The 27880-nt window shown below is 35.7% G+C and overlaps 2 protein-coding genes across 22 annotated transcripts in view; one reads left to right on the top strand and one right to left on the bottom strand.

The window, feature by feature from the left end:
- The window catches only part of Ppip5k2 (diphosphoinositol pentakisphosphate kinase 2), an 86344-nt gene extending 80847 nt beyond the window's left edge, over positions 1 to 5497 (bottom strand). For all 18 annotated transcript variants that reach the window (XR_010046458.1, XR_010046456.1, XR_010046459.1 and 15 more), the window contains exon 1: positions 5318 to 5497. The gene's annotated coding sequence lies outside the window, so the exon portion shown is untranslated. The remainder of the gene's footprint in view (positions 1 to 5317) is intronic.
- Gin1 (gypsy retrotransposon integrase 1) lies at positions 5468 to 21917 on the top strand. 4 transcript variants are annotated; one of them, XM_063245515.1, is made up of 8 exons: positions 5468 to 5591; positions 7613 to 7758; positions 9297 to 9490; positions 10597 to 10902; positions 14188 to 14379; positions 14480 to 14656; positions 15152 to 15434; positions 21287 to 21917. In XM_063245515.1, the coding sequence occupies exons 2-8, from the start codon at positions 7620 to 7622 to the stop codon at positions 21559 to 21561; spliced, it is 1566 nt and encodes a 521-aa protein (XP_063101585.1). In that variant the 5' UTR covers positions 5468 to 5591; positions 7613 to 7619; the 3' UTR covers positions 21562 to 21917. The 4 variants fall into 4 exon arrangements, with proteins under 4 accessions (XP_063101585.1, XP_013000984.2, XP_013000985.2 ...); XM_013145530.3 differs by lacking the exon at positions 5468 to 5591 and adding an exon at positions 5605 to 5699; XM_013145531.3 differs by lacking the exon at positions 5468 to 5591 and adding an exon at positions 5725 to 6035.
- The last annotated feature ends 5963 nt before the right edge of the window (positions 21918 to 27880 follow it).

Genomic DNA, 27880 nt, shown 5'->3' on the forward strand with positions numbered 1-27880 from the left:
TTAACTCAAACTCAGTTTCATTCTTTAAGGTGTTTAAAGAACATAGCTATATATCTTCATTTGAGTGTAAGCTTAGATCTGTCTTTGTCACCCACTTGAAGAAAGGCAATAGACAAATCAACAAATAAATGCGTTAGGAAGATTTTGTTAGTAAGACCATTAAGCAGGAATTTAAATTCAATTAAGAAGTCACCCATGAGGTTCTAAGAGCATTGCAAGTAAGAAACATAAAAAACTTAAAGGTCAAAAAGCAGAAGTGTGTTTGGCATATTTGCTATACTCAGGAAAAAGTAAGGAGGCTGGGGAACAGCAGCTAAGCAAAGAGCAGCACAACAGAAAATGATGGCAGAGGAAGGCAGAGATGCATGGAGAGCACCGGGAACAATTTCAGCTTGGAAAACTTGTTACAAAGACAGTAAGAACAACTGAGCCTCCAAAGAACCAAAGGTTTAAGGAAGGCTTTATTTCTGTTACTCCATTTCAATATATGAGAGATACATACAGATACTATAACAGGGCTGAACCGATTAGTGGTTAAGAGGACAGATTCAGAAGAAAAATATTTGGGTTGGAATTTTGAGTCCAATAACTGTACAACCTTGAATAATTTCCCTGGGTCTCGGTTTCCTCATCTGTAAATTGTACCTTCTCTAATCTGTTGCAAGTATTAAATATAAGACTACATTAAATATGCTTGTGAATCCATTTCTAGGTCATGCTCTATTCCAATTAAATCGGAACATTTGAGAGGAGTCTCAGATATTTTTAAGGATTCCCAGGTAATTCCAAAGCAGCCACATTTACAGACTCATGCACTACCCAAAACAGGAATGGAGGTAGAACTTCGGAAGTGAATAGAAGGCAAACGCATATTCACTAGTGTTAGAATGTTATTATAAGAAATCTGAGTACATCCAGCAATAAAAGACCAAAAAAAAGGAGCTAAAACAGATGAAGCATCTCTTGGTATCCAGCATATCTCAAGTACCCGATAAATAACCACAAAACTTGCCTTAATATTACTCAGGTTTTCTCTTTATGGTTCATTTTGACCTTTGGTCACCCATAAACTTAACCTTACTTAACAGTTCGGATTATTTACATTTCATGCCCAAAATGTAAACTTCAGGGCAATGAATATTTATTAAATATTGTTATTCAATAAGTATTCAATTTGCTAACGCACAACTTCCAAACACGTTGCCTCACCATGCATGAGTTATGAATACACCCCAGAAATTGTCTCAGCTATTAAGACAGCAAAACAACTTGCAATCTCCTGGTCAGCTGTCAACATTAGCACTCTCTTTAGTCTTTCTAGGATATAGTACAAATACTACAATTTCTATCTATGACAATGTGAAAAAAGTTAAGAAGCATTTAAGTTATACACTGGGATTAGGGTTGGCTTCTTACTTTTGCGTTTGTTTGTAATATGCAGTATTGTGGATTGAACCCACAGTCTTCATACTACACTGCATCTGCAGGACCCTCTCCCACTTTAAATTCTGAAATCAATAGTTGTCCAGGCTGGTCTCAAACTTGTGGTCCTTTTGCCTCAACCTCCTAGGCATGCACCACAAGCCTGTAATTCTAGTTATTAAAGCTATTTTCATCATTGTATAGAGGCTTTAAGGGTACAGCTGAAGGTCCATTTCATTATTAATGAACACTTGAAACTCAAAGTCTAATTTGAACTTCACAAAAATCAATCAATGATCAGTCAATAAGATCTATAAATGTCAACTCTATCTGTTTAAACCAAAGGACATCTAACATTCACTTAAGAGCAAAAAAATCAGGGTGTCATAAATTTTATTACATTACTACCAATAGTTAAATTCTTGGAAAACTATAGAATAAGTGTTTTTCTCTCATTCAAGGCACAGCTAAGTATACCTTTTTTCCTCTTACCCAAGGGAGATATATATATACATATATATATATATGTATATATATATACATACACACGCATATATATATATATATAGATAAGATAGATAGTATTATATATATCTAGTACAAAATAACATTTAATGAGCATTCTACGATATCTATGATATTTTAAATAATTTTTTAGATAATTGAACCAAATAATGATTTATGCATGTAACATTTCCACATTATTCAGCATTTTGATCAATGTTTAGTCATAAATTGCAAAATGGCCTTACAGATGTACACACTATTCAAATATCAAAATTGAATCTTTAGTTTTAAGGTTCCTTCCATAGAAGCCATCCCAAATTGGACTGGTTGCATTACTATTATCTAGTCCATTTGTGAAGCTCAAATTACTAGGTCTATGGCAAATTTTCCTAAGCAGCAATTTTTAACTAGAGAATCTATACTTTAATGGTGCAGCCAGGTTTGAGAATCTTCCTATATCTGTGCAAAAGACAAGCATCACTTAATCTTGATTTCTGAATTTAAAATGAGTAACATTCTAGTAAGGTTTCCTCACTAAAAGAAATATGTATTATTGTTCTCAAATTCCAGTATACCTTAGAATAACCTGCAGGGCTTGTTAAAACACTGAACTAAAAGGTCTGGGAGTGGAGGCCAATAGAGGCCTAAAAGTTCCAAGGTGATGCTGATGCTGCTTGACTTGGAATTAAAATTTTGAGAACAACTGATCTACAAGACTTTGACAAAACTAAATTTGAATGATTGTTCTGACATTTGCTCAGCTGTGTGTCCTTAACCAAATTACTGAACCTCTCTAGCCATCATCTGTAAAATGGAATTATAAATATTATAGTTATGAAGATGAAACAACAACATAGATTCCATCACAACTAGCACATATAAAGGACTAAGAAAGGTTAGCTGTTTACGTGTTATGCTAACTGTTGTTATAATGAAGACAGAGATTTCTCACTTTAACTGGCAATGAACAAACACAGATTTAGACCTGATTAGAATGTAACTACTTACCTTCTATCTAATAAACACAGAAACTCCTCTTTCCTACTGCTACTTATAGGAATTCCCATTACATCTTTCCCAGTTTTACCACACTGTTTGAGACTTACAAGAACACTAATGTCTTCTCTTTATACCTTAAGTGGGCTTAGCCAGTGCTACATGGTTCTCAAAATAACACTCTGGATAAATACCTAAGTTCCCTAATTTGAATTTTAGAATTTTCCAAACCATTGTCACTGCCCTTTCCACAGCTTCCCTCAAAAGCCAACTGTGAACTAGTGGTAGATCTCTGCTCCCAAAATCAGAAGACATGGGTGCTCCAGTTCCTGCTGCTTAACTTGACAATGGACACGCAGCCAGTTGTCCTGATTTCCCAGCAGAAACAATGCTATCAATAGTGGCTAAATTCCAGGATGCTAATGCTAAGCTACATAAGAAGAAGGATTACAAAGGCTTCTTTGGGTTGGCATAAGCAAACTAAACATCACTTATCAGATTATATACTTAAGAAAAACAAACCCAGGTACCACAGAACCTTCACCACATTGGTGTTTTTTCCTCCTCTTCAAATAGTTATGCAATACCTTTCTGCTGAATATGGATTTCCTTCTGCCTGGAAATCGCTGCTCTTCTAAGTTCCCATTCTCCCTTTAATAATCAACCTGAAGGTTTCAATGAATGCTTTCTTGACCATTATCATGCCTCTAGTCAGGCCCCAAATACACATCAAAACTCTTGCCCCTCCTCGATGCCCTTAGATGTACAATTATTTCAATCCATCACGGCTGGAGGTTTTCTTTTTTGTTAGTGAAAAATGTCAAATATTTAGAGAACTTGAAAGAATATTTCACAAAACACCCACATGCCTGCCTAAACAACAGCCAATATTTTGTCAAATTGACTATTTATATATGTTCTACACACATATTTGCTGACCATTTGAAAGTTGTAGGCATCAACACATTTCATCTTGAACACTTCTCCAAAATAACTACCTCTTCCTACATAACAATACCATTTCCACCAAGAAAATTAGTCAAGGGTTCTTTTAACATTGTCTGTATGCAGATACAGATGGGAGCTTCTGCAGAATAAGGACCTCATCTGTGTATTCCCAGGACTTAACTGGGCTATCAATAAATGTTCTATCAATGGTTCAGTTTAATACCTTTACAACCATTGGCAAGTATGTGGTTTTAAAACTTAAATAACAAGGTTTGATTGTGTAACTGTGTTGTAGTAAGAATAGCATCTGGGGTTCTTAACTACTTAATTGTGCATCACAATACTGAAGCTCCGTGAAGACAGAGATCCTGCTGGTCACTTGTCAAAGTAGGGGCATACACAAAACAAAAACAAGACCAAATGCATGAGTGATGTAGCCACAGAAAACCGTAGGGAATTAATTGTAATCTTGGAAGAACACCAGCCACCAGAATATTAATTTTGTAGTGAAACCTGTCTGATTCGTTTACTGGTAGCCAAAATTTACTTGGGTGAGTTATCTGACCTCTCCAACCCTCAATTCTCATAACCTCTGTAAAGTGGGGATAATCTAAAGACCTCATAGAATTGTTCAGGAATGAGAATATACATGAACCACTTGGCATAGCTCATTACTCTCAGCTATCTTATTTCATCTGTCCGAAACAAAACTACTTCACTGAATTTATAACAACCCAATAAAACCCTGTACAGTGTAGGACTAGGGAGCTTGCTGGGTGCCAAAGTCAGCCATGCTTGCTACTTTTTCAACTAAGCCTTTCCAGCACGCAATGGAAAGACTATATTACCCACAGGACTCCAGGAGTAGTAAACTTCCAAGGAGTGGTCCAGAGCCTTGTGTAAGAGGTCCAAAGGTCATCAGCCGCACGCCTGGAGGAACTGGCTCCAGTCCCTCAGGTGCGGCAGTGACCTGCAGCCTCCGGCAGCGCACTACGCAAAGCTCCAACAATGCACAAGGCTTTTTGTTCTGTAGGTATGGAAGCGACGACAAGCACAGGGACAAAGACTAAGGAATGAAAAATTAAAGTAGCCCCTCTAGGAATAGCAGTACCCAAACTCAATGCTGCTCACTTTGATGGAGGGGAACGCAGCTAGGAGGAGCTCTGCGACTACCTTTTGACAGAACTACAACGTCTGGTGTTTTTAAAGAAAAAAAAAAAAAGGAAGCAGTAGCGGAGGAGGAAGAGAAATCAAGCCGCGAAAGGGCTCTCAAGGCGGTAGTGTCACTCCTCCGCGCCCGCGTTGTCACCTCTCCAGCACTTGCTCCTGGCAGGCACGTGCACTGCGCATCTAGGATCGGCAGGGCACTGACGGAAAGAAAGCAAAGGCCAAGCAGCCCTCTGGCGATCAGGTTCTGGGTCTCCACCGATCTCGGGGCCCTCACCTGGCACGGCTGGGGTTGTCACTCGAAGTGTAGGAAAGGGCCAAGCCCATCCAGGTCTTGGTTTCTCCCCTCTAATTCTCGGGGCAGGGGCGAGGTGCGGGAGAAAAGGCTTCAGGTGCAGGCGCAGATACGGGTCTTCCCCCGCCGGCAGCAGCTTAAGGGCCACAGCTGTGCACTACCTCAAGCACTCGCACACCTCATGTGCCTCGGACACGCCTCTTCCCAGTTTGCGAAGGGTCTTACAAGGAAACTCCCCCGGGCGGAACAACTTCCGGTAAGAGCCCAAAGGCCCGCCCTCTTCTTTGCTGCTCCGCTTCCGGCGGCGCAAAATAAATCGCGAGAAGAGCCTTAAGTCGTGTCGTTTGCGTTTAGGACCACTTCGGTGAGTGGTCGTTCTGCCGTGCTTTGTCATACGTACTTCTTTTTTTTTTTTAAGTGAGTCGTAACCTAACGTTGATTTGAAAGCCGTTCCCTTCTCACGGCGTGAGGGAGCCTGAGTCCGCGGGGAATTGGCGCCGGCGCCGTTGGGGCGTGGGGCCCGGGCGCTGCGAGTTCCCGCGGGCAGGGCTGGGGAGGGGTCCGTGCCGGAGGCGGCGCCGTGGCGAGTTCGGCTCGCTGGCCTCTTCCCGAGATGCTGAAAGCAGCTGGACCTCGCCTGAAACGAGCGACTACTTAACACGCCGGCAAAATGCTTAGGAGATGCCTCACCCCGGGCGAGGTAGTTTGTGACTCCCCGGCGTTGGAGTGAACTCAGAAGTGGAGTTGGAGAATTCGGGACCTTGACCTTAACATAGTTGTCATTTTAACTTGAGATTTTTACCCCAGGTTAAAGTCACCTGTGTGGCGGGGCGACCCTCGAGCTCAGGAGGAGAAGGTTGTCAGGAAGTTTTAAGGGGAAAAATACACATTTTATCTCAAAGGAAATCATAAGCATGTCTGAAGCCTAAGTAGAGAAATACTTTTTAAAAAGGAAACGACAGTTGTCTTACCTGTTTTCTTTTTTTAAATATTCTTTCACCCATTAGTCCTGTTTTCAATCTCTATACCTGATAATTTTATAATGTCTTATATATAACAGTCCGATGCTGGAAAAATAAAAAGGGGGTGAAAGAAGGAAGACAAAAGCATTAAAGTGTACCATGTACGTGTACCAATTCCCCACAGTGAACGCAGTCATGTACGACAAAGTACTAAATCGTGTACTAAAAAGTTTAAAAAAAGAGATAAACATCCCCCAAAATGAATTTATTCTGTTCGGCTTCATGTGTATTCATATAAAGTTAAAGGCGTTATTTTTTGTATGCATGTGGAGTTTAGGGCATTATATTTGTTAAATTTGTATGGAAGAATGAAGCAAATTACAAGTAGTACGTGGGGTATTGATTTCCCAGTCTTTAATGTTACAGAAAATGGTACTGGCCCGTGTTTCAGAGATTAAAAATAGCATAATTCAAAAGTCAGAATTTTACTCTCAAATTAATGTGTTTTTTGTTTTTGTTTTTGAAATATTACAGGTTTTATGTATTTGGACTGTACACAGACTGTAATCTGTCAGAGGCTTAAATTGGTAGCTCAGTAAGATGCTGTATGTGTGTGTGTGAATTGAATTGTATCCCTTACTGGTCTCAGGAACTTCATACTGCCCATTTAAATTTCTCTCTGTTTGCTGTAGTCTCTCTATAAGCTATTCCCTTGCACTTAAACTTTTTTGATTATTCACTTCTTGAAAGCAAAGCAATCTTTCTTTTCATTTTTTTCAAATTGTAGTAAAATGCACATAATATCAAGTTTATTATCTTAATCAGTATCAAAATTCATTTTTGTTCAAGAAAAATTAATTTACATGTAGTTGAGAAAAATATGAGCTCTGGTGGGTAGGGTTATTTGAACATTTACAAAATATAACACGATTGGAACAATATTTTACAGTTTACAATAAACATGAATATTTAGAAGTAACATAAAATTATATTTCCTGCTTAAATATCACATAACAGGTCCAGACTATGTAAGTAACATTTCCATTGATGGCAGTGAGAGACTTTAAGCAAACCTTTTGAAGTGTATTCATTTCTTTTTGTCCTAGTATATAGAAAATTTTCAATATCTCAAAAATAACATTTGACTCTTTTAGTTCAAATACATCGCTTTCATTTCTGTACCGCAGTTATCTCTCACAGATATTCTGGGAAGGCTCAGTTCGTACAGAAGCAGAAATGTGACTGAAACCTGAACTGAAATAGCAACTGATTTAACTTATCATTCAAGTAATATCTTTAAATATCCTTTGCCTAGGTTAACGATGGTCCGTAGTGGAAAAAATGGTGACCTTCATCTTAAACAGATTGCGTATTATAAAAGAACTGGTGAATATCATGCAACTACACTGCCAAGTGAGAGGAGTGGCATAAGAAGAGCGGCAAAAAAATTTGTCTTCAAAGGTGAAATTGATATCCAAATCTTGAGTATAATCTATAGCTTCTTTTCTACATGTGTTCTGCGTAGAATCTTAAAAATTTCTGTAGTAACTGATGTTAAATGATCATCAGTTAAACTGATGATGACACTCAAAAGCAAAGTAGAAATCACACTGAAGCTAACTGAAAGCTAATAGGCCTGAAAAAGGCCTATTGAATTATAGAAGTGCTGTGAAAAACAGTAAAGGTTGACCTAAATTAACTTCTGCTTTTGCCCTCTAATGGTTCCTGCTGTGGTATATACAATACTTTAAAGAGCTGATGCCACTGTCATTGAGGAACTTGTTAGATGCTACATATGAAAATGTTGACAGAGATCACAAATGGAAGCAATGGACTGTCTCCATTTCTGTGATCCCTTCTCCCACTGCCATTAAATGTTAATCCCAAATTCCCTGGAAAGAATAAATATTTGAAAGGCAGGGCAATGTTTATCTTAAAGTTCATGGTAGCTTTTCTCCTTCAAAGAGGAGAAGTTTGGATAAAATAAGCAACAAGGACAGTCACCAGATACCTGAGTGAATGTTAGTGCAACTGATAGTTTTCCCTATTAGCTTTTCCCCAAAGTGGGAAAAAAATGTAACATACTAAATGCCTATACATGTCTCCCTGGGTACCCCACTCCCAGTAACTCCTTATGCCTAAGAACTTTGTAAACCCTTAACCTCTGAGACTCAAGAGAGGTTTCTTTCATTCATTTATTTAATCATTTATGTGAAAAAGTGTTCACTGAGTTCCTCTTGTTTGCCATTCACATTTTAGGCATAGATAGGGTTCCTGTCTTCAAAGTGCTTACTTTCTAGTTTAAATAAGGAATGTTTGAGTTAGCATGGGCTTCACTATATTCCAGAGTTTGACTTGCTGCCTGATCCAGGCTAGTGAAATGATGTGTTGGTTTTATTTTTACTTCCGTTGGTTGCTTTCCAGCTCCAGCCTCTTCCTACGTAAAACAAAAGTTGTACCAGATGCAACTTACTAACTGAGACTGTCTCAAAATTTAAAAAAAAAGAAAAAGAAAGAAAAAGGCTGGAAATACAACTCATTGTGAAAATCCTGAATTCAACCCCCAATATGGCAAAACCAAAACAACCTTGAGGATACAGTTACTCCCACTGTTCCATATCTACTTTCTACTCATATCGAGAAAAAGCTAGAAGAGGTGTTTGCCTCTAAAATTATACTTATGATGAACTATTAATACTGCCATAGATAATCTCACACTCCCATAGTTACCACATATTCTGGTGAACAAGCTCGTTCTGTTTGTATTGATAGCTCCAAAATTATAACAGCTAGTGTACCTCCATACCTAGTGTAACAACTGAAAACCTTTCAGATGTACAGTAACATCCTTACAAGTACATGTTCTGTTTTAAATAGAAAAGGGTTGTAAAAAGAAAGACACTTAGAGTTTGAAGGTAAAACTATTATCTTAATACCATGTATGGATATATATAGATAGACATAAATTAAACTTCTTTTTTTGATATCACTTCTTCCAGAAAAAAAGCTGTTTTATGTTGGGAAAGACAGAAAACAAAATCGTTTGGTAATTGTTTCAGAAGAGGAGAAAAAAAAAGTCCTAAGAGAATGCCATGAAAATGACACTGGCGCTCATCACGGCATTTCGAGAACACTCACTCTAGTGGAATCTAACTACTATTGGACTTCTGTGACCAATGATGTCAAACAGTGGGTATGGCTTATGTATACAGAATATTTTGACTATGTCTTTTTAGTAAATGTACAAAATTCTTTATCACTCCAGATTTTACTCTTTTACCTCTCCTTATGTACTTTGTGTATAGTTTTTGTACAAAAGACACTTAAAAGGAGTTTTATTTCTTTCATAATTTTTTAAAAATCACTGAAGTATAATTTGAACTAGAAGTAAAGCAGCTTTTAGACATTTAAAAATACATTTTGATAATAATATAGAACTAGATTTTCATTAATGAACTCCTTTGTGTAGGTAGAATTGGATTGGTGCTGAAAATCCTTTAATCAAATCATTACCGCTTTAATGCCACGCAGGAGATTTTCTGTAGGAGGATGTGTATGTAATAACCAGGCCTGTGTGTACTCTTAGCTTTCGCACCTATACCAGCTTCAGGAAGAAACCATCAGACATGGCAGAAATACAAATACAGAATGTGAAAAAATCATGTTATGGACCTGCCATGTATTCTTTACAGACATTCAGTAAAATCGGTCTATTCTTGAGAATGGATATGATTTTTTAAATAATCAGAGGTTATTTGTGATTAAATCTAGTAAGTTTAAGTTGGAAAATGAGCATTTCGATCAAAAGTAACTGACAATAATATATTAATATGGTTTTAAATTTTTTTTTCAGAAGTTAGCTTTCTGTACATCTTTTTTAAGGACAAAAATTTTTGGTATCTATAAATATTAACTACTTTATATTTCAATAAATACTGGTATAGGTGAATGAATGAATTTCTTTATAGTGATAATTTGAGAAAAATATTTTCTACATATAAAAATCATTGCATATTCACATATTTTACATGGTACAATTTTTATTTGTCAATAAAAAAATAAAATTTCATGTGACTCATGAATTATGTTCCATTTGAAGAAGCTTTCAAAAGCTGGTCATGTAATAGAAAGAGCAACTAATATTTGCATGTTAATTTAAGATTTAATTCAGTAGTCTGTTTTTAGTCCAAAAATTTCTCCTTTAAAACACAAACTACCTATTAACCATTTAAAAACTCTGATTTATGTTGAATATATTAACTTTTATATATATTTTGTTTATTGTGTGCCTCTTTATAGGTATATTCTTGTCAGCATTGCCAAGTGGCAAAAAATACAGTTATTCTAGCACCTAAACAGCACCTTCTCAAGGTAGAAAATTCATGGAGTATAGTTACTGTGGATCTGATGGGACCTTTTCATACAAGCATCAGAAGACATGTTTATGCTATAATTTTGACAGATTTATTCACAAAATGGGTTATGATTTTGCCTCTATGTGATGTTTCAGCATCAGAAATTTCTAAAGCTATTGCCAATGTATTTTTCTTATATGGACCTCCTCAAAAACTAATAATGGACCACAGAGATGAATTCATTCAACAGGTAAGGGAACTTGCTTATGTCTCGAGTGTATGTTACTCTTTCAGTGTCCATTACACAGTGCTGTGTGTGTTGTAGGGTGCTTAATGTATTCAGATAAATTGCTATGACACAGAGGTATGTATGTCATACACTGCAAAAGTAGTTAGACTAGAAGTTAAGAGATCAGGATTTTAGTATTTATTGTGCCACTAAAGTAATTGTAAACCTGTGTTGTGGTCTCCTCAAACTCAAATAAGAAGCTGGACCACAGTCTTTGCTTATTTCTAACTTAAAAAATTTTATAGTAAGCAGATAAAGGAGAAATTTGAGTAAATGTAAAGATCATGTTCATGAATGAGAAGGCTCAGTATTGATTGAAAGGTGTTTTTTTTCCCCCTTTCCTTGGTCTTTTTCCAAATTAATCTTAAAAACAGCCAAGAATATAATGAAAAGTCTAGAAAAGACATATAACTATTAGACTTATGACCTGTTTTTAAATTTTGTAATTAAGCTAGTTGTGGTGGTACATGCCTGTGGTCCTAGTTGTTCAGGAGGCTGAGGTTAGAGGATCAGTGCCCATAAATTCAAGACCAGCGTGGATAGCACATCAAAACCTATTTCACACACACACACACACACACACAGATGTGGAATATTATAAGTACCAAATAATCATTATCATAGCTAAGACAGACTTTCCTGATTTACACTACCTTTGATGTCTCAATCCAGAAGAAATATTTAGTTTTATTTATTAAGTACATAAGACTACATAAGATGTAAAACTATCCCTAGAGTCTGTGACTTACGAGGAATGCGCAGCATGTAGTGAAATCTATGGCTGAAATTTATTCAGTGAAAGAACGCAAACGAAAGTCATAGCCTCAGCAACTTAGCAAAACCCAGTCTCAAAATTAAAATAAATAAAAAGAGCCAAGGATGTAGCTCTGTGAAAACCCACGTCCAACCACCAGTGCCCCCCACACAGACACTTCGAAAAGGAATAGTATATGGGAAGAAGTCTAGGAGAAATCAGGCACAAATAATTCTATCCTAGGCCTTTTGTAAAAAAAGGTTAACCTTGAAACACAATCTTACCAAGTTGCCCAGGCTAGCTTTCAACTTGCAGTCCTCCTGCCTCAGCCTCCTAGAAAGCTGGGATCACAGGCATGCACCACCACCACACTAGGCTAGGATTTCTACTGAGGCTGGTTCACATATGTATTCACATATGTCTAGACCCTCAGACTAAAAATTATTTAGCATAGACCACACTACTTATATAAACTTTGAGGCCTAATGAGCTACCTTCATCAGTCAGAAAATGTTTTAAACCGTCAGTGGGAGCCAGAGTCCAGGGAGCCGTGAAACCTTGTGATCAGGTTTTCAGAGGCTATCAATCTCAGATCTCTGTGCAGTTTTCTGCACACATACATCCAAACAACTTAATGAACATTTATATTCTAGCCAAGTTATAGCCATTTAAAAGTCCGTTTCTTGGGACGGGGATGTAGCTCTAGGTTCACTCTTCAGTGGCTCCCCTCTCCACATTATATAGAAGTTATAAGTTTAAGGAAAACTGTTTTTATTTAGTTCTAGAATAACTGGTTTCTTGCTCACAGGTTATGTGTCCTTGTGGACCACTACTTCTTAGACCTTGGGGGTGTGTTAGAAATTGCTAGTCAGTCTTACTTCTTCTTGCAGTGCTTTTTTTAAATGTAGCAATTGCTTTTTGTTATTATAGCACTTACTGGGGAAAATCAAAACAGTTCTGTAAAGATATAGTATCAGACTTGATCTGCTGATACCATGAACTACATCAAGCTAGTGTGTTTCATGGTGTATAACTGATGTTAACTGGGAATATTGGCAGAGCTTTTTAACTGGTTAAAATGACAAAAGTGACATCACCAATGAGTGAAGTAGGGAAAGGTTATATAATAGATCAACAAGTGACATTTGTAATTATTTTCTGTAGTACAATTTTAGAATGAAATGTATATCAAAACGTTTCAAGTAGATTAAAGAATGTCTGTGCTTTTAATTGAAACAAAATGTATATGAGTAATTTTTTGTTTTAATTTCTAGAAATAGAGAACACATTCTGAGTTTAGAAATAGTAGTGTACATTTCAATGGAAAAATGTCAAACTTGGCTTGGTAAAAGTTAGGAACTTGTATTTGGTAAAATAACCAAAATATACAGGACAACAAATACACAAAGAAACATAAAGGTAAACCTCCTTGGGAAAGGGCTGATGTCTTTATTAAAAATTCAAAGAAATTAATAAAAATAATCAAAAGCAAAATCAGGCAATTTTTAAAATTTTATTTAAAGAAAGACTAAAAAGAAAATGGGTAGAAATGATACATACTTTCAAAGAAAAAATAAACAGTAAGAAATCACTGGTTGATATTTACATATTGTTCTCTTACCAATAGTTGTTCAAGATACAAAAGTGGAACATATAAAGTGGGCATTCAAACAGCGAGACTGCAAACAGTTCTTTTCAACTATGCAACAAAAACGTAGTAATATGGTTATCAATCCTATACACTTAAACATACATGCAGTTATCTGTATCTTCATTTATGTTGAGATTAAACAAACCAAACAGGCTAAAATCACTCTGAACAAAGAATAATAGTATTGCTGGATTTCACATCGTGACACTCCGGGATCAGCACTGGGTACTGTAGTATGCCTTTTTATTCAGAGCATTTGTTCATTTCATCATGTGTCATAAGATCAGTTCTCATAAACTGTTTATAGGTTCTATGCATGCATGAGTCTTAACATGTATTTCTATAAATCAGGCAATTTTCAAAAGGAAGAAAAATTCTAAACAGATAAAATGTTCAAACTTAGTAGTAATAAAAGTATTGCAGGTTAACATTAGTTTTTGTTTCTATAATAAAAAATGAGAATATCCAATACTCTGCAAGTACATAATCATGTGATACTTGTAGCACTGCAGATTGAAACTTAACCTTTTGTAAAGTAAGTTGTAAAAGTTACAGTAGTAACTAGTTTTAAACTAAATGTGTACATTTGTATTTAAAATGGCTAAGATCAGTGAAGAGGGCAAACCTCAGATTCTTTTGAAGACACTTTTTAAATCAGGAGAAAAATACAAACTTTAAAAAGTCCTTTGGAGCCAAGTTTGTTGGTGTATACCTGTAATCCCAACACTTGAGTGGCTGAGACAGAAAGCTTTTGAAATCAAGGCCACATCTGAATAACATAATAAAAGCCTGTTTCAAAACAAAAAAAAAAAAAAAAGAGTTTGTTTTGTCTCTTTTTCAGATCAATGTTGATCTGTTTGGATTGTTTGGTACAAAAGAGATTGTAATTTCTCACGCTTCTGGAACTGTTAATCCAACGGAGAGTACACCTAGAACCATCAAAGCGTTTCTCTCCAAGCATTGTGCTGACCACCCCGACAACTGGGATGAGCACTTACCCGCTGTGTCCTTTGCGTTCAACGCCACTCACTCGGTATGCGCTTTTCTACGAACTTTGTACTGCTAGGTTATGACTATTTCTTCTCTAAAAAAATACTTTATTACAGATTTGATGTTTATTTTTCTTAAAATAGGAGCCTGCTAAAAATACACCATATTTTCAGATGTTTAATCGAAATCCTTATATACCAAAGACTTCAGATACTCTCCATGAAGTGGATGCTGACAACACAAGCGTGCTTGCCAGGATTCTAGATGCAATTAAAGAAGCTGATAAAATAGTGGAGACAAAGACAACTTCAGTGGGCCAGGTGATGCTGTGTAATAGAAAAACTATAAAATTCTATGCAGTAATATTTATTTTGATATACCCTTAAACCAAAATGTTTTGTCTGTCAAGTTTTGCTTGTCTTTGCTCACTAGCTATGAGAGACAGTAATGAAAAAGCATGAATTTTAGAAACAAGAAAGCTGAGTTCTGGTCTTGCCATTTCCAGGATTTTCACTTTGGGAAATTACTAAACCTTTGGTAGTTTCCCATCTATGTAAAGTAGGGGTAGTGTTACTGACTTTGAAATGTTACTTTAAGAATTAAGGGATCGCCAGGGATACAGCTCAATGGCAGAGCACCTGCTGGCAGGACAAGGTCATGAGTCCAGTCGCTGGCACCACAAAAGAAAAAACAAGCAAACAAAACAAAGCAAAAAATACAGAGTCCTGGCTACCTTTTTATAGCAGCTCAGGAAATAACCATTTTGTCACTTTCAGAAGTAAATGTTCATCTTTTTACTTTTTTTATGCTCGCAGATAGAGAACAATTTGAATGGACTACATAAAAGCAAGATCATTGTTAAGAAGAAATCAAAGCAATCAAATCCATTTCATTTAAAAGTGGGTCATGAAGTTTTAAGACAGAGGAAGAATCGGTGGAAAGATGGTCGGTTCCAGTCAGAATGGATTGGTCCTTGTGTCATTGACTACATTACGGAAAGTGGGTGTGCTGTCCTGAGAGACAATACGGGGACTAGGCTTAAGAGACCTATCAAGATGTCCCACCTGAAACCCTACGTCAGGGAATCCAGTGAGCAGGGTAAGTGTGTGGCACTTCTTTATGCTTTATTTTAGGAGAGAAATTGAAAATAATAAAGTCTTCCTTCTTTTTATAGGTCCTAGGTCTTCTTTCCCCTTACCATTTTTATAAAATTTGATATAATTTTAAATCTATGTTTTATTAGAATATGTCTTCTGGAGTGGGGAGATTTTATTTTGATTTCTAATGTGCTTTTCATTATTGACAGGAACAACACCGAACTTGTATCACAGAAAGAAACATTACATTATTTCTAGTTTTGCTTTCACAACATCCTGTGAGTCACACTGTTCCTCATTTTAGGGTGGAAACACAGCAACTGTGATGTCAGATACCAACATTAGTATCAGAAACATTGTCAGAAATTTACTTACAAAATAAACAAGGGAGCTCAAACATGTCATGAGTGGTTAATGCTGCTTCGTAGTTCTGTCGCAGATGGGGGTAGTTGAGTGTGCAGAGAGTGGTGTCTTCAGAATCCTGTAAGTACTGTAAGACATGACAGCATTCTAGATGAGGTTACATGTGTCCAAAATACTACTAGTTCTTAACGGTGAAGATATCCTGATCTCTCTAGTCTTGTCTTTCATAGTCTGATTACATGTCATTTTTGCCACAACTTGCAGATTAAGTCCCATTATCAAAATTGTTTTACTTTGTCCTCATACATCTGCCCTTACACCTTCTCTGAGGTAGGTTAACTAAGAGACTATTAATTGGTACTTTCTATGCAAGGTAAAATATTGATAGTTTTGGACTGTAAGTAACATCTGATGTGTGACACAATAACATTTTAAACAGCAAACAAGTTATTTAACATGCTTCAGTGAATAACAACAGCAAATAACCTATACTTACACCGTTTTGAGATATGAAGCCCTTAGCATAGCCCAGTAATAACACTACTCTGTTTTTGATCTGAGCCACAGCTCCAGTGTTAAAAGCTCTTAGTGCCTTTTTTTCTAGTGACAGAGCCAACTGCGCAAGTCAGTAATCTAATCTTTGTGTTCTAATTCTGAAACTCACAAGTACCTTCATTCCCTTTTTTAGAAGATCAGTGCTTTCATTCTTTGTGCCTCTTCTCAGTTCTGAGCTACCTTGATAAATCTCTCCCCTCTGCCAGCTAAGTAGCAAATAATAAAAATTATTTTTATACAGGTACACATTATTCTTTCTTTTGAAAGCTTTTCTCCTTAATCTTTGTCATTTGGGGCTTGGTTCCTTTTAAAATTTTGACATCCCTTCCTTAATACAAAGTTTACATTTAAAATGTAGTTTGCTCTTCAAAGACTTTCTTGAAAAGAGATCAAATATTTTGCTGCTTCTGAACATTTCAGAACCAAATTGAGAACAAAAGTTTCTAAACAGACACAGTATAATTTTTGCTTGATGCTTGATTTTCTGCAGATGTTTCCTCCAAAAATGTAAGAAAATTGCAGTGTTACTACTGGTGTACACATAAGGAATCTGAAATTGATGGGTGAATTTTTCTTGTTAGTTAAAGGAAGTGATGATCTAGCCATCCTAGGAAGTGATTCTTGATTACTGTCTGATGTGTGTGTGGGGGGGGATTATAGTTCTCCCATTTGCAGAAATTCATAATATAGGTAATTTCCACTATCATCTTCCTCAGAATCATGTATTTTCCTGAAAATATTAACCTGACAAACTGATTTTAAAGAGTCCTTTAGCTGAGTTTGTACAAATAGTATCTTTGAAAAATTGTACAACTTTAATTGACCTAATGTAGAGAGAACATGTTTAATAAATACTAGGCCTACAATATTTGTCATTGCTACTTTAAGCAGGCCTATTTATTATCTGTTCTAGTTCAGTGCCAAGTACTTTTTCAGGCTAATTATTTTAACCAAAATCTAAACATACTATTGTATCTCTATAGTCATAATGTTCTCTTTTGAAGGAAAAATTATGTTATTGACCCAGTATTCTATAAACATATATTTTGAGTAGTTTTATATTCCTGAGTTTGTTACAGATTTGGATCTGCCTCACACAGAAGTTATAGTCTCTTCTTCCCTTGTTGAAAGCCATTTATGAAATAATTTTCATTACTGTAGATATTTACTGTTGTTGCCATAATGAGTGTAGTAGCTTGAAACAACACAGATGTATTATAGGTGTCACTGGAGTATGACTGAGCCATCGATAGATTTGTGTTCCTTTCTCTAGACTCTGTGAGAGAATTCATTTTTCTAACTTCTGGAGGCTGCCTCCATTTCTTGGTTTGTGACCCTTTCCTCCATCTTCAAAGCCAACAAAGGCTCCACCTCCTCTTCTGCCTCCTTCTTCTACATTTGATGACCCTTATCCTTAGAACTGCTCAGATATCCTATGATAATCCCTCTTTTAAGATCAGCTTACTATCAACCTTAATGCTATCATTAATTTTATTGTTTTGTTGTGTACCGCTGTTTATTAGCAGGTTAGAGAGATACAAGAGATTCATATGTGGACATACTTGAAAGCCCATTATTCAACTACATTTATGATCTATGTTCATGAAACAAAGCAAAGCTTAATCTCTATGACATTAAGCCTTTGATCTCCACATTATTATTAACATAGTTCACTCAGAGAATGGTGTCCTTTGACATTTTAGTGACAGTCTCCAGGAGTCAATCAAGTTCTCTCTTGATAATATTAGTGATTATAAGGACAATGAAACTGTAGTTATTTTATCATAAGAAAAGATGTATTATAATGACAACATACTTGAAAATCTGAAGATTATCAGACCATGTGTAGGGTTAATTTAATCACTTCAGGATAAGAAAATTAAGTAGTATGAAACCTTGTGTCTTTCTATTTGAAGAGATAAATCATTCAGATTTTTGTGAGACTTTTAATGTGCTTTTCTCTGTAGGGAAATTCAAAAACTGGATTTTTTTTTTTTTTTATTCCTTAAAACTACCCAAGAAAAAAAATCTGTCAAAATTACTGGTAACATCTCTTTGAAACAACTTGAAAATGCCTCAAACACAGTGAAAATTTAATTATTCAATCTATCCAAAATTGAAATAATATTTTTATTAGATAGCATAACCATAGTTTAATTGAATAAGAAAAGAAAAATACTTAGGTCTGTTGTGTTATGTAACTTAGTAGAAAAGTTTTCTAATATGGTTGTTTATCTCTTTGTTTTGGGAGTAAAAACTTCATGTTCTTTGATATATACTTAACTAAGGATTGTTCTACAGCAGTGTTATCCAATAAATAGCTAAGGCAAAAACTATTTAACACACCATTTAAAACTTTGTATTAGTATATTTTAAAAAAGAATTGGGTAAAAATAATTTTCATATTATATTTTATATAATTCATTATATTCAAAACATTATTTCATCTATATATAGTACAATAGTTCCTTTTTCTTTTGATAATCTTTATCAAAGTCAAAAGCATTTATGTTGATTCCGGTGGATTTAGACCACAGCAGTTGAACTGTATTTGACCAATGTGAATAAATGAAAAAATATTTTCGTCTATAAACAGGCTTTTGACTTCTTCAGAGTAGTTTTCCATTGTGTATAAAGTGATTTGTGTAGAACTTACTGAGTATAATCTTTGTTTTCTACAGTTTTATTATAAATACCGTCTGTAAGTTAGAATTTTAACACTTAAATGTTATCACTTAGAAGAAAAAAATATGTATAATACTTATACTGTATAAGTATAGAAACTTTCCACTTACTAATAGTGATACTGGTAAAAACTCCAGTTTTTTTCTTAAATCCAGCATAAGATGTACACTTCAGCTCAGAGTCTCTGAATGCATTTCTAAGAATCAGGTAACTCCTAAGAGCTTATCATTTACACATACCTTTTCTGAACTGATAAATATTTAGTAGACATATTTTTTCTAAAACAGACCAATTCTGTTCCTCTATATAAAAAAAAATTGAGGGAGCAGGAAACCTCCTCCATCAGAGCTCTCTGAAGGTGTTTTTGGAAATTTCTTAAATCAGTATATCTTCTATAGCGGTAACTTTGTAGCAGTGTACAGGCTTTGACTTATGCATTTCCCCATGGCTGTTGGAAAGTTTATCAGTAGCACTTTTATCATACTTTGCTTTTTTAAATTTTCTCATCTGGCTTTCTCCAATTTTAACAGTAAATTAAAACAGATTTTGACGGTGAACCCCTAGTAATGCACTCTGAGTGTTCTGATTTCATTGATCATTTTTCTTCCTTTTCCCTGTTGTGGATCATACTTTTTATGGTTTGTATGATTTGTATTTTATTTGTCAAGTTTCCCTTTTCCAGCATTTCACCCCACAGAGACATTCAGAAATCATTTTTTACCTCCTTAAACTATCTATGCTTTTATTCCACTTTGGTTTTTTTTGCTTTTATAGCTTAGTTTTATTATAAATGATATATCTTTTTAATGTCATTTTTCACTCTAATCTCTGCATTTACACTCATAATAGTTGAAGAGGTTCAATGTGGAAAACCTTTTAAAATAAAATACAGGCCACATTTTGCCTAGTGGAGAACTAAATAGACAAACTAAGTGGCCCAGGCCCACTAAAGACACCTGTTAATAGAAAGCATAGATTTTTATGATATATTGAAGTTTGTAAATTGAAAGTTCTTAACGTCATGAACTTCTGAGGTGGAAACAGGCTCACGTCAAAGGATGAGTAGGGATCAGTTGAGTGGGATCATTTCCTGGGTACAGTAGCAAATTTATCTGCTCTGAGAAACTTTCATCAGTCCCTGATCTAAATGACCATTTCATCTTCTGTTTGCTGTTTCTTGTACTTGAAAGTTTGAGAACGCTTAAAGCTATTAAAATATTCAAGAGTGTCTAGTAATGTTGTATGAGAAAGTCTGGAAAGAAAAGGCAATGGTTAGAAAGTTAATAAACGGTGGTAGAAGAGTTCCTTTTGGCAGTGAATTAAATTATCATCTAAGGAAAAATCCTTTTCTGTATATTGTTCTTTATATTAGAATATACTGCTGCCTTTACTATTCATTTGACTATCATTTTAAACACTCTTTCTTCTGCTAGAAGAAAGGCAAGGGTTCCCAGTCAGTGTTTTAGGGTAAATCAGGTAGCCCTTAGAAGTTCCTAAGAATTTTGGTATCAAATTAGACTTAAATAATCTAAGCCTTTTAAGCTGCTTCATTGAAGCTTACCTCCGTACATATCCCTATCACATGAACCTGATCCTAGAAACTCCTCATCTAGTTTATGAGTTTGTATTGTAAGTTTCATATTACCTTCCTACTGTGGATTCAATAAAGATTAGAGAAATATCCAAAGTTGTAAACTTAAGAAAGTAACAATTCTATTAAAGTATCTTTGCTGAATTTAATTCACCAAGAAATATTTTATAGAAGCATATTAGGGACATATCATCAAAAATATAATTTTATAGTTTTCTTTTTAATCTATACCAGTGGTGGTAAACTCTGTTGTGTTTTTCTTTTAAAACAAAAGATGTTAATGTGTGAGTTGTTGTTTTCTAATCTAAAACCTCAGTATTCAGGTTTGATTCCAGGGTTGGCACTTTGAAGTAATAAAGTGGGTTTTGGGTTGCAGTTTGCCACTCAGTCTCTAAAAGGATCACCGTCACTGATCTGTAGCATTCCTGATATCCACACATAAATATCTAGCAGACAGTTCAAGGAGATAGGAAAATTTGAATGTTAAGATTCTTCATCCTTCTGTATCCTTTATATATGAACTGTCAAATATACACATATATCATTTTGTTCATTCTTTGATATGTATATTTAATTTTGTTCCTCACTGTGTGGTAACATTAATTTTAAAATGATGTTTATAATTCTGAAAAACAAATTTATCATATTTCTTTTTTCAGATAGTCTTTATCTCTTGCAAGGTTCTATAGTGGCGGATCATGACTACATTGGATTGCCCGAAATTCCAGTTGGAACACACCAAGCAAATATCTTGATAGAGGATGCAGCTATTGGTGTAGTCGATAATGAGCTGCTGACATCAAGCAAGGAACATGAACTGTTAGAATTCAGAAATGCCAAAGCATCTTCACTGATAGAAGATCATGGTACTCTTGAAAAGCAGACTTTCAGTCTTTTGGACTCTTCAAACCAAGTCCTTGAATACTTAAGTTAGTAAATACTAAAATTGATGTAAAGTTTTTGTTTAGGATGTTGATATTGTATCCATTAAAGTAGGTTGTATAGAACAAGTGTCTTAAAATAGTCTTAATGACTAAATCCCAAAATTTTATAGGTGTTTATTTAAAGTTATGTCACATTTGAGTATCAGATAGATATATAGAGCAAAAAGCATATACATTATATGCTTTTATATGTGTATTGTATCATATACTTCTATCAACATATATATATGTATATGTGTATATATATAAAAAGAAGCATATAATGTATATGATTCAGTTCTTTTAAATAGAAAGTAGGGAAAGCATCTTTGCTTCTAAGGAAATAAATTCCAGCTTAAAACTCTTAGTGTGTTGTCTGTTTTTTTCAGAGATGGTCTTGCTCATTTGCTGAGCTGGGATTGAACATGCAGTCCTCTTGCCTTATACTCCCAGCCTTTGTTTGACACTTGTATTGCATTTTCAGTTTTTGTTTTTCTAGAATATATGCTCCTTTTTAAAAAAAAAAATCTATTTAAGTTACCTAGAATGGGACTAATAAATATTGATTGAACTATAACATGAATGAAATGAAACTTCTTTCAGTGTCATTAAAATTTCTAAATACAATATTGTAGAAAAAAAATCTTAGGGTTGTCCAATAGATTCTTTATATGATATTGATAATTTCAAATTACCTAATTTGTTCTATAGATTTAGGATTAGGAAAAATAGGAAAATACATGTTATTTTGAAAACATTTTTTTCATTTCTGTGTAACATATTAAAGCCAAAAGCATCCATTAATAGGATTTTTTTCTGCCATCTCAAAAAAAGTAAATGATAAAACAACATCAAAGATTGTAAACATAATTTCTGTGATTGTTTGTGTTCAACAAATGTTATAGAGAACTATGAAAATCACTGTGGGAATATTAAATGATAGATGCATACTTTCTGTAAGGAGGGAGGATTGTAGACCATACAAGCAGGAAAATGCAAATTACAAATTACAAACTAGGACATGCCAAATCCCAAGAGCCCAGCATAGATAAAGACTATGTAGGAGCCTTGGGTTTAGCTTTATGGGAAATGGATCACATAAGTTTCAACTTGAAAAATACATAGAATTTTCTGAATGAGTCAAAAAAAAAAATAAGGAATGCTTAGACCAAAAATGCTGTTATGATTTACAGAAGGACAGGACTTTTGTTGTCTTTACTACTTTGAATATAAAGTAGCAAGATAAGAAGGTAAAAAAGTCCAAAATTTTGTGGAGAAACTTGATTGTTGTTAAAGGATGATAATGTTTCCCACACAAAACATGTGTTGAAATCCTTAATACCCACAGCTCAGCCTGTGACCATATTTGGAAATAAGGGTGTTTTGACATAGAGAAGATGATATATATTAGAATAGAAGAGGCCCTAATCCTAGATAACGGGTGTCCTCAGAGAAAGAGAATATTTGGACACAGACTTGGAGAGAATATCATATGAAGCTGAAGATGATACTTGTACAAGCCAAGAAATAACAAACATTGCCAGAAAGCTGCCAGGTACTCGGATTGAAGAGTACTGTAGATTCTCCTCCAGGGCCGTCAGAGAGATCAGCACTTCATCTCAGACTTCTGTCTTCAGGACTAGAAGACAATACAGTTTTGTTGTTTAAATCACACAGTTTGTGGTACTTTATTATGATCACCGTAAAAAACTAATATAAATGACTAAATTATTTTCTGAGACCAAAATCTACAAAAGTTTTTAATATAAGAATGTGGCACAATCAGAACTATTTTATCATGTCTGGAAGTTTGCAAAGAACTGATTAGAAGAAAGGAGGGGAAAAGGCATGGAAATTGTTTGATAGGATTTTGCTGTGAGTAATAAAAATTTAAGCTTCTAGCATTGATAATAAATGGAATTTATCTTACAGTCATAATACAGTATCTTACATATTTTTACCATACTTAAGGGTGATACCAGAAATACAGACCAGAAAGATTATGATGACTAAGAAGAAAGATTAAATTATGTTTCATATGAGCTGAAGGATAAATGACTGGGGGCAGGAGTAAATCAATGTAGGATTCATCATATCACAGACCAAATAAATCTGAAGTAGAATTCCAGAGAGAAACCTTCAGGAAGCAGAGTTTAGCAGTAGTTCCTGTCCCATCCCACAGCAGAACAAAGTTTATGATGGAATTCCCTCGGCCTCTCTGCTTGGTTAATGTGAGTGGTTATGCCTTTTCTCAGCTCAGATAGAGTCATTTTCCTTTAATGGTCACCCTCCAGTTTTGGTTATCAAATTCACAACTTCATGCATATTAGGCAAGGACTTTTTTACCCCTGAACTATGTCCCAACTAACCCTGCTCTCATTTTTTTCATTTGAGAAGACCAATTAGTATTCAGAGTCATATTAGAATTATAAAACTAAACAGTTAAAAGTTTGCCTCCCATAAATAATTTCTCATTAAACAGACTTTAATCCTGTGGTTCTGAGTTACATTATGCTAACTTACTTTGTGTCTGCAAACCACTCCCAAATCTTAGAAAAAAACTTTATTTCTTGGCCACCCTACATATTTCTCTTGACTTATGGAAGACTTGGTTCTATCTTCATCCTCCCTCCAAAATGTAGGGTGATGGTGCCCACTTCTTGAATGGCACCGTTCACTGTGTATTATGGTTTAGATATAAAAGGTCCCTCAAATTTTCACATGTGTGGAAGGTGATTACATCATAGGGTACTATATTCACTAATAGATTTATCTATTGGTGAGTTTAGTAGTTCATGTGCTGTTAGGAATAAGGGCCCAGTGAGAGGAACAGCTCACTGGAGGCGTGACCTGGAAAAGTGTGTTCTTTTCTCTGGCTCTTCCTCTACTTCCTTGCTGACGTGGGCTAAACAGCTTTTCTCTGCCCTGCTTTTGCATCACGTTATTTCTGGCATGGAGCCAGCCTGCCAAGGAATGAACCCACAGGAACCATGAGCCAAATAAACCACTCTCACTTTAAGTCAAAGGTAACAAATGTCTTGTCAATGGCAGGAAAATAAGCTAATATCCCATAACATAGACCTGTTTAACTGAACACTAGATTTAAAAAGTTACTATGAGGTTATATACTTCCTTCTTGCTCATCTTACAATGATCAAACCTAGTCACATAGTGCTAATGGGTCAGAACACTTTTTGTGTGGTAACCACAGTGTTCTAAAATTAGTGTTGAAGGTTTTGTTTCTGTACGAGTATACTAAAATCCATCTAATTGTACAGTTTACAAGAGTGCTCCTAACTGGTCCCTGGAACCCATGTGAATGTGAGTGCCAGCTCAGCCTGTTTGAGGATCCTACCACATGCTTCATCCAAAACGTGTGGACAGTCAGATTACTGAAAGGCTTTCCCTGCCTATGTAGTCTCTAAAGAGTGGAAGAAGTTCCTGTTTCTTTAAATGTGTGACACCAACACAAGACTTCGAGGATCATGAACAATCAGGTTAACAGGATACCAGCAAAGAAACAAAAAAAGTGTCAGTAACTGACCCTAAAAAATGGGGATTTAGCTCAGCGGCATAAGCACCTGCCTTGCAAGCAGGCAGTCGTGAGTTCGGTCCCCGGTACCGATAAAAACGAAAAAGACAAAAAAAAAACAAAACAAAAAATGAATATATACAAGCTGCATGGACAAAGGTTAAAGTGATTGTCTAAGGAAGCTCTGTAATAACACAAAGACTAATAACAAAGTAAATCAATACATGAAAAAAATAATGAGTAGTTTAACAAGAAACCATCAAAAGAACATTCTAAACCTGAAAAATGATGGACTGAAAAGATTCAGTGGAAAACTTCAACAATGAATGAATGAAGAAGGCATTGGTGATTTTAATACAGGGCATCTAACATTACACTGGTGGAGGAACAAACAGACAAAAACACAACATCTACAGCAAGTGAACCAAAATATGCATCATATAAGAATCATGGAAAAAGGGAAAGGAAAAGGAAGTTGCCCATATGTAGAAAGGGAAATGAATGTCAACATCCATGAATCCCAAAGAACCCTAAATATAAAGATATCTTTACCATGAAATAATCAGTTTTTTAACTATCAAGCAATTTTGAAAGCAAGAGAAAAGCCAACTGTTAAACTATACTACAAAGCTATGGTTATTCTACATAACACTGACACAAAAATAGGTGCATAGACCAATGGAATACAGAGCCCAGAAATATTGTTATGGTTGATTGATTGTGTCAATTTGAGGAAATAACACCAACTAAATTGGCTCAGCAGCATTCTGGGTGTGAAAGACCCGCCATAGGGGGATTATCTCCAGATTGCTGTAAAAGGGAACAAAGCAGGAAGGGTTGCTTCTCTTTCGTTCCAAGGAGCTTTCACCAGGAGCATCATCTCCTGGCTTCCAGCACAGACCACTCAGCTTCTTGACCCATACTTGCGTGAGACACTCCATGGAGCTCCAGGTTTTTGACTGGATCCTTCAGGTCTCCAGTTCACAGGCTGACTTTTTGCACTCTTCTGTATTCAGGCAGCCATCATAAGCCAATCTGTAAATTCTGGTGTATTTTTTTTTACCTTGTGTTATGTTTCTTTGGTGAACACTGACTGATGCATTTACCCATGCATGTATGGTGTAGTCCATCTTTGATAAAATTTCCAACCCCATACAATGTATAAATACAGTCTTTTTGATAAATGATGTAAGACAGACTATTTACATAAAGGAATAAAATTAAATTCTTATACAAACTTTTTAAAAAGTAAATAGAATAAAGTCTTAGGTATAACACCTAAAATTGAAACTACTAAAAGAAAATGAAAAAAAAAAGGAAAATAAAGAAAGCTTTTGTGTTTTTTTGTTTTTGTTTTTGTTTTTTTTTTTTTTTTTTGGTATGCAGAGGATTGAACCAACAACCTTGCACTTTGCAAGCAAGCACTTGTGCTGCTGAGCTATATCCGAGACCTGAAAAAGCTTTTTAATATTGGTCTGAGAAGGTTTTTGTTATTTGGCCTTAAAAGCCCAAGGCACCAAAGAAAAATCTGGCAAGTGAGATTGCATTTAAATAAAAAGTTTACACAAAACAAAAACAAAACAACACAGTGAAGAGATAACCTATGGATGGGAGAGAAAGGTTATGCAAGCTATCCATCTCCTAAGGGCTTAATATACAAAACATATAAGCAATTCAATTGCAACAAAACAACTCAATTTTTAAAACTGGCCACAGGTCCCAAACAGACTTCTCTCCAAGGAAGATAAATGGATAACAGGAATATGAAAAATGTGTAACATTATTAGTCATCAGAGAACCAACATCAGAGAATCAATAGCTCATCGAGAGGTCTCACATTTGTTAGAATAATTATCATACAAATGACAAAAGATAACAAGTGATAGCATAGACGTGGAGAAAAAGGTACTCTTACATGATGGTAAGAGTGTAAATCAATGCAGCTATTGAGAAAAATAGTTTAGAGCATCCTAAAATAAGGATAGATTTATTATGTAATGCAGCAGTCCTGCCTTAAGATACATATCTAAAGGAACCAAAATTAGCATGAGACAGAGGAGCTGCACGCCAACATTCACCACAACACTACTCACCACGTCAAAATGGGGAATCATCGTAATAGTCCATCAGTAGAAGGAAAAGCAAAGGGAGGAGTACCAGAAGGGTGGAGCGGTAAGCAGCAGAGAAGAGCCTCGCTGGCAGCTGGCACCCAGATGCTGGAATACAGCAGTGTGATGAGGACCAGAAGGAGGGAAGTGCGTCCCCTAGAGGAATCTGAAGTATGAACTGAAGCCCACAGAGAAAGGGAAGACATAAACTTCATTTATGAAGAGTGAGTTACCTGGCAGTGCCTTCTTCCTGACACAGGACTCACTGTGCGAGAGGAGTGATTCAAACCTGCAGATATGTGATGACTTTTGGCGAACCCAGAAGCCTCCACAGAGAGACAGGGCAGTGGAGAGGAACAATAGGTATGAAGGACTGCACTGTCTGGGGGTGAGTGCTAAGGGTTCAGTCATCCCTTGTGAGACGGCAGTTGGCCAGGAGCCATCTAAGTGAGGGGCCAACTGAGCTCAGAACTCGGAGCTGCTGCCTGCTCCATATAGTGACTTCCAGATGGCATCAGACCTACAGATGATGCACTGACAGCTGCAGGCCACATGAGTCTGGTCTCAACAGGAAAATGAAGTTTTGCTGAGATTATCCACTACCCCACCAAAAAGCTACTATTGGCTTGCAGGAACAGTTCACTTCTGTCTCCACAATGTCTCTACCAGTGATGGCAGAGACAATTTTTC

This window comes from Cavia porcellus, unplaced genomic scaffold (assembly GCF_034190915.1).
Source record: "Cavia porcellus strain 051 isolate PalLab524CR breed Dunkin Hartley unplaced genomic scaffold, mCavPor4.1 scaffold_2, whole genome shotgun sequence".
Classification (NCBI taxonomy): Eukaryota; Metazoa; Chordata; class Mammalia; order Rodentia; family Caviidae; genus Cavia; species Cavia porcellus.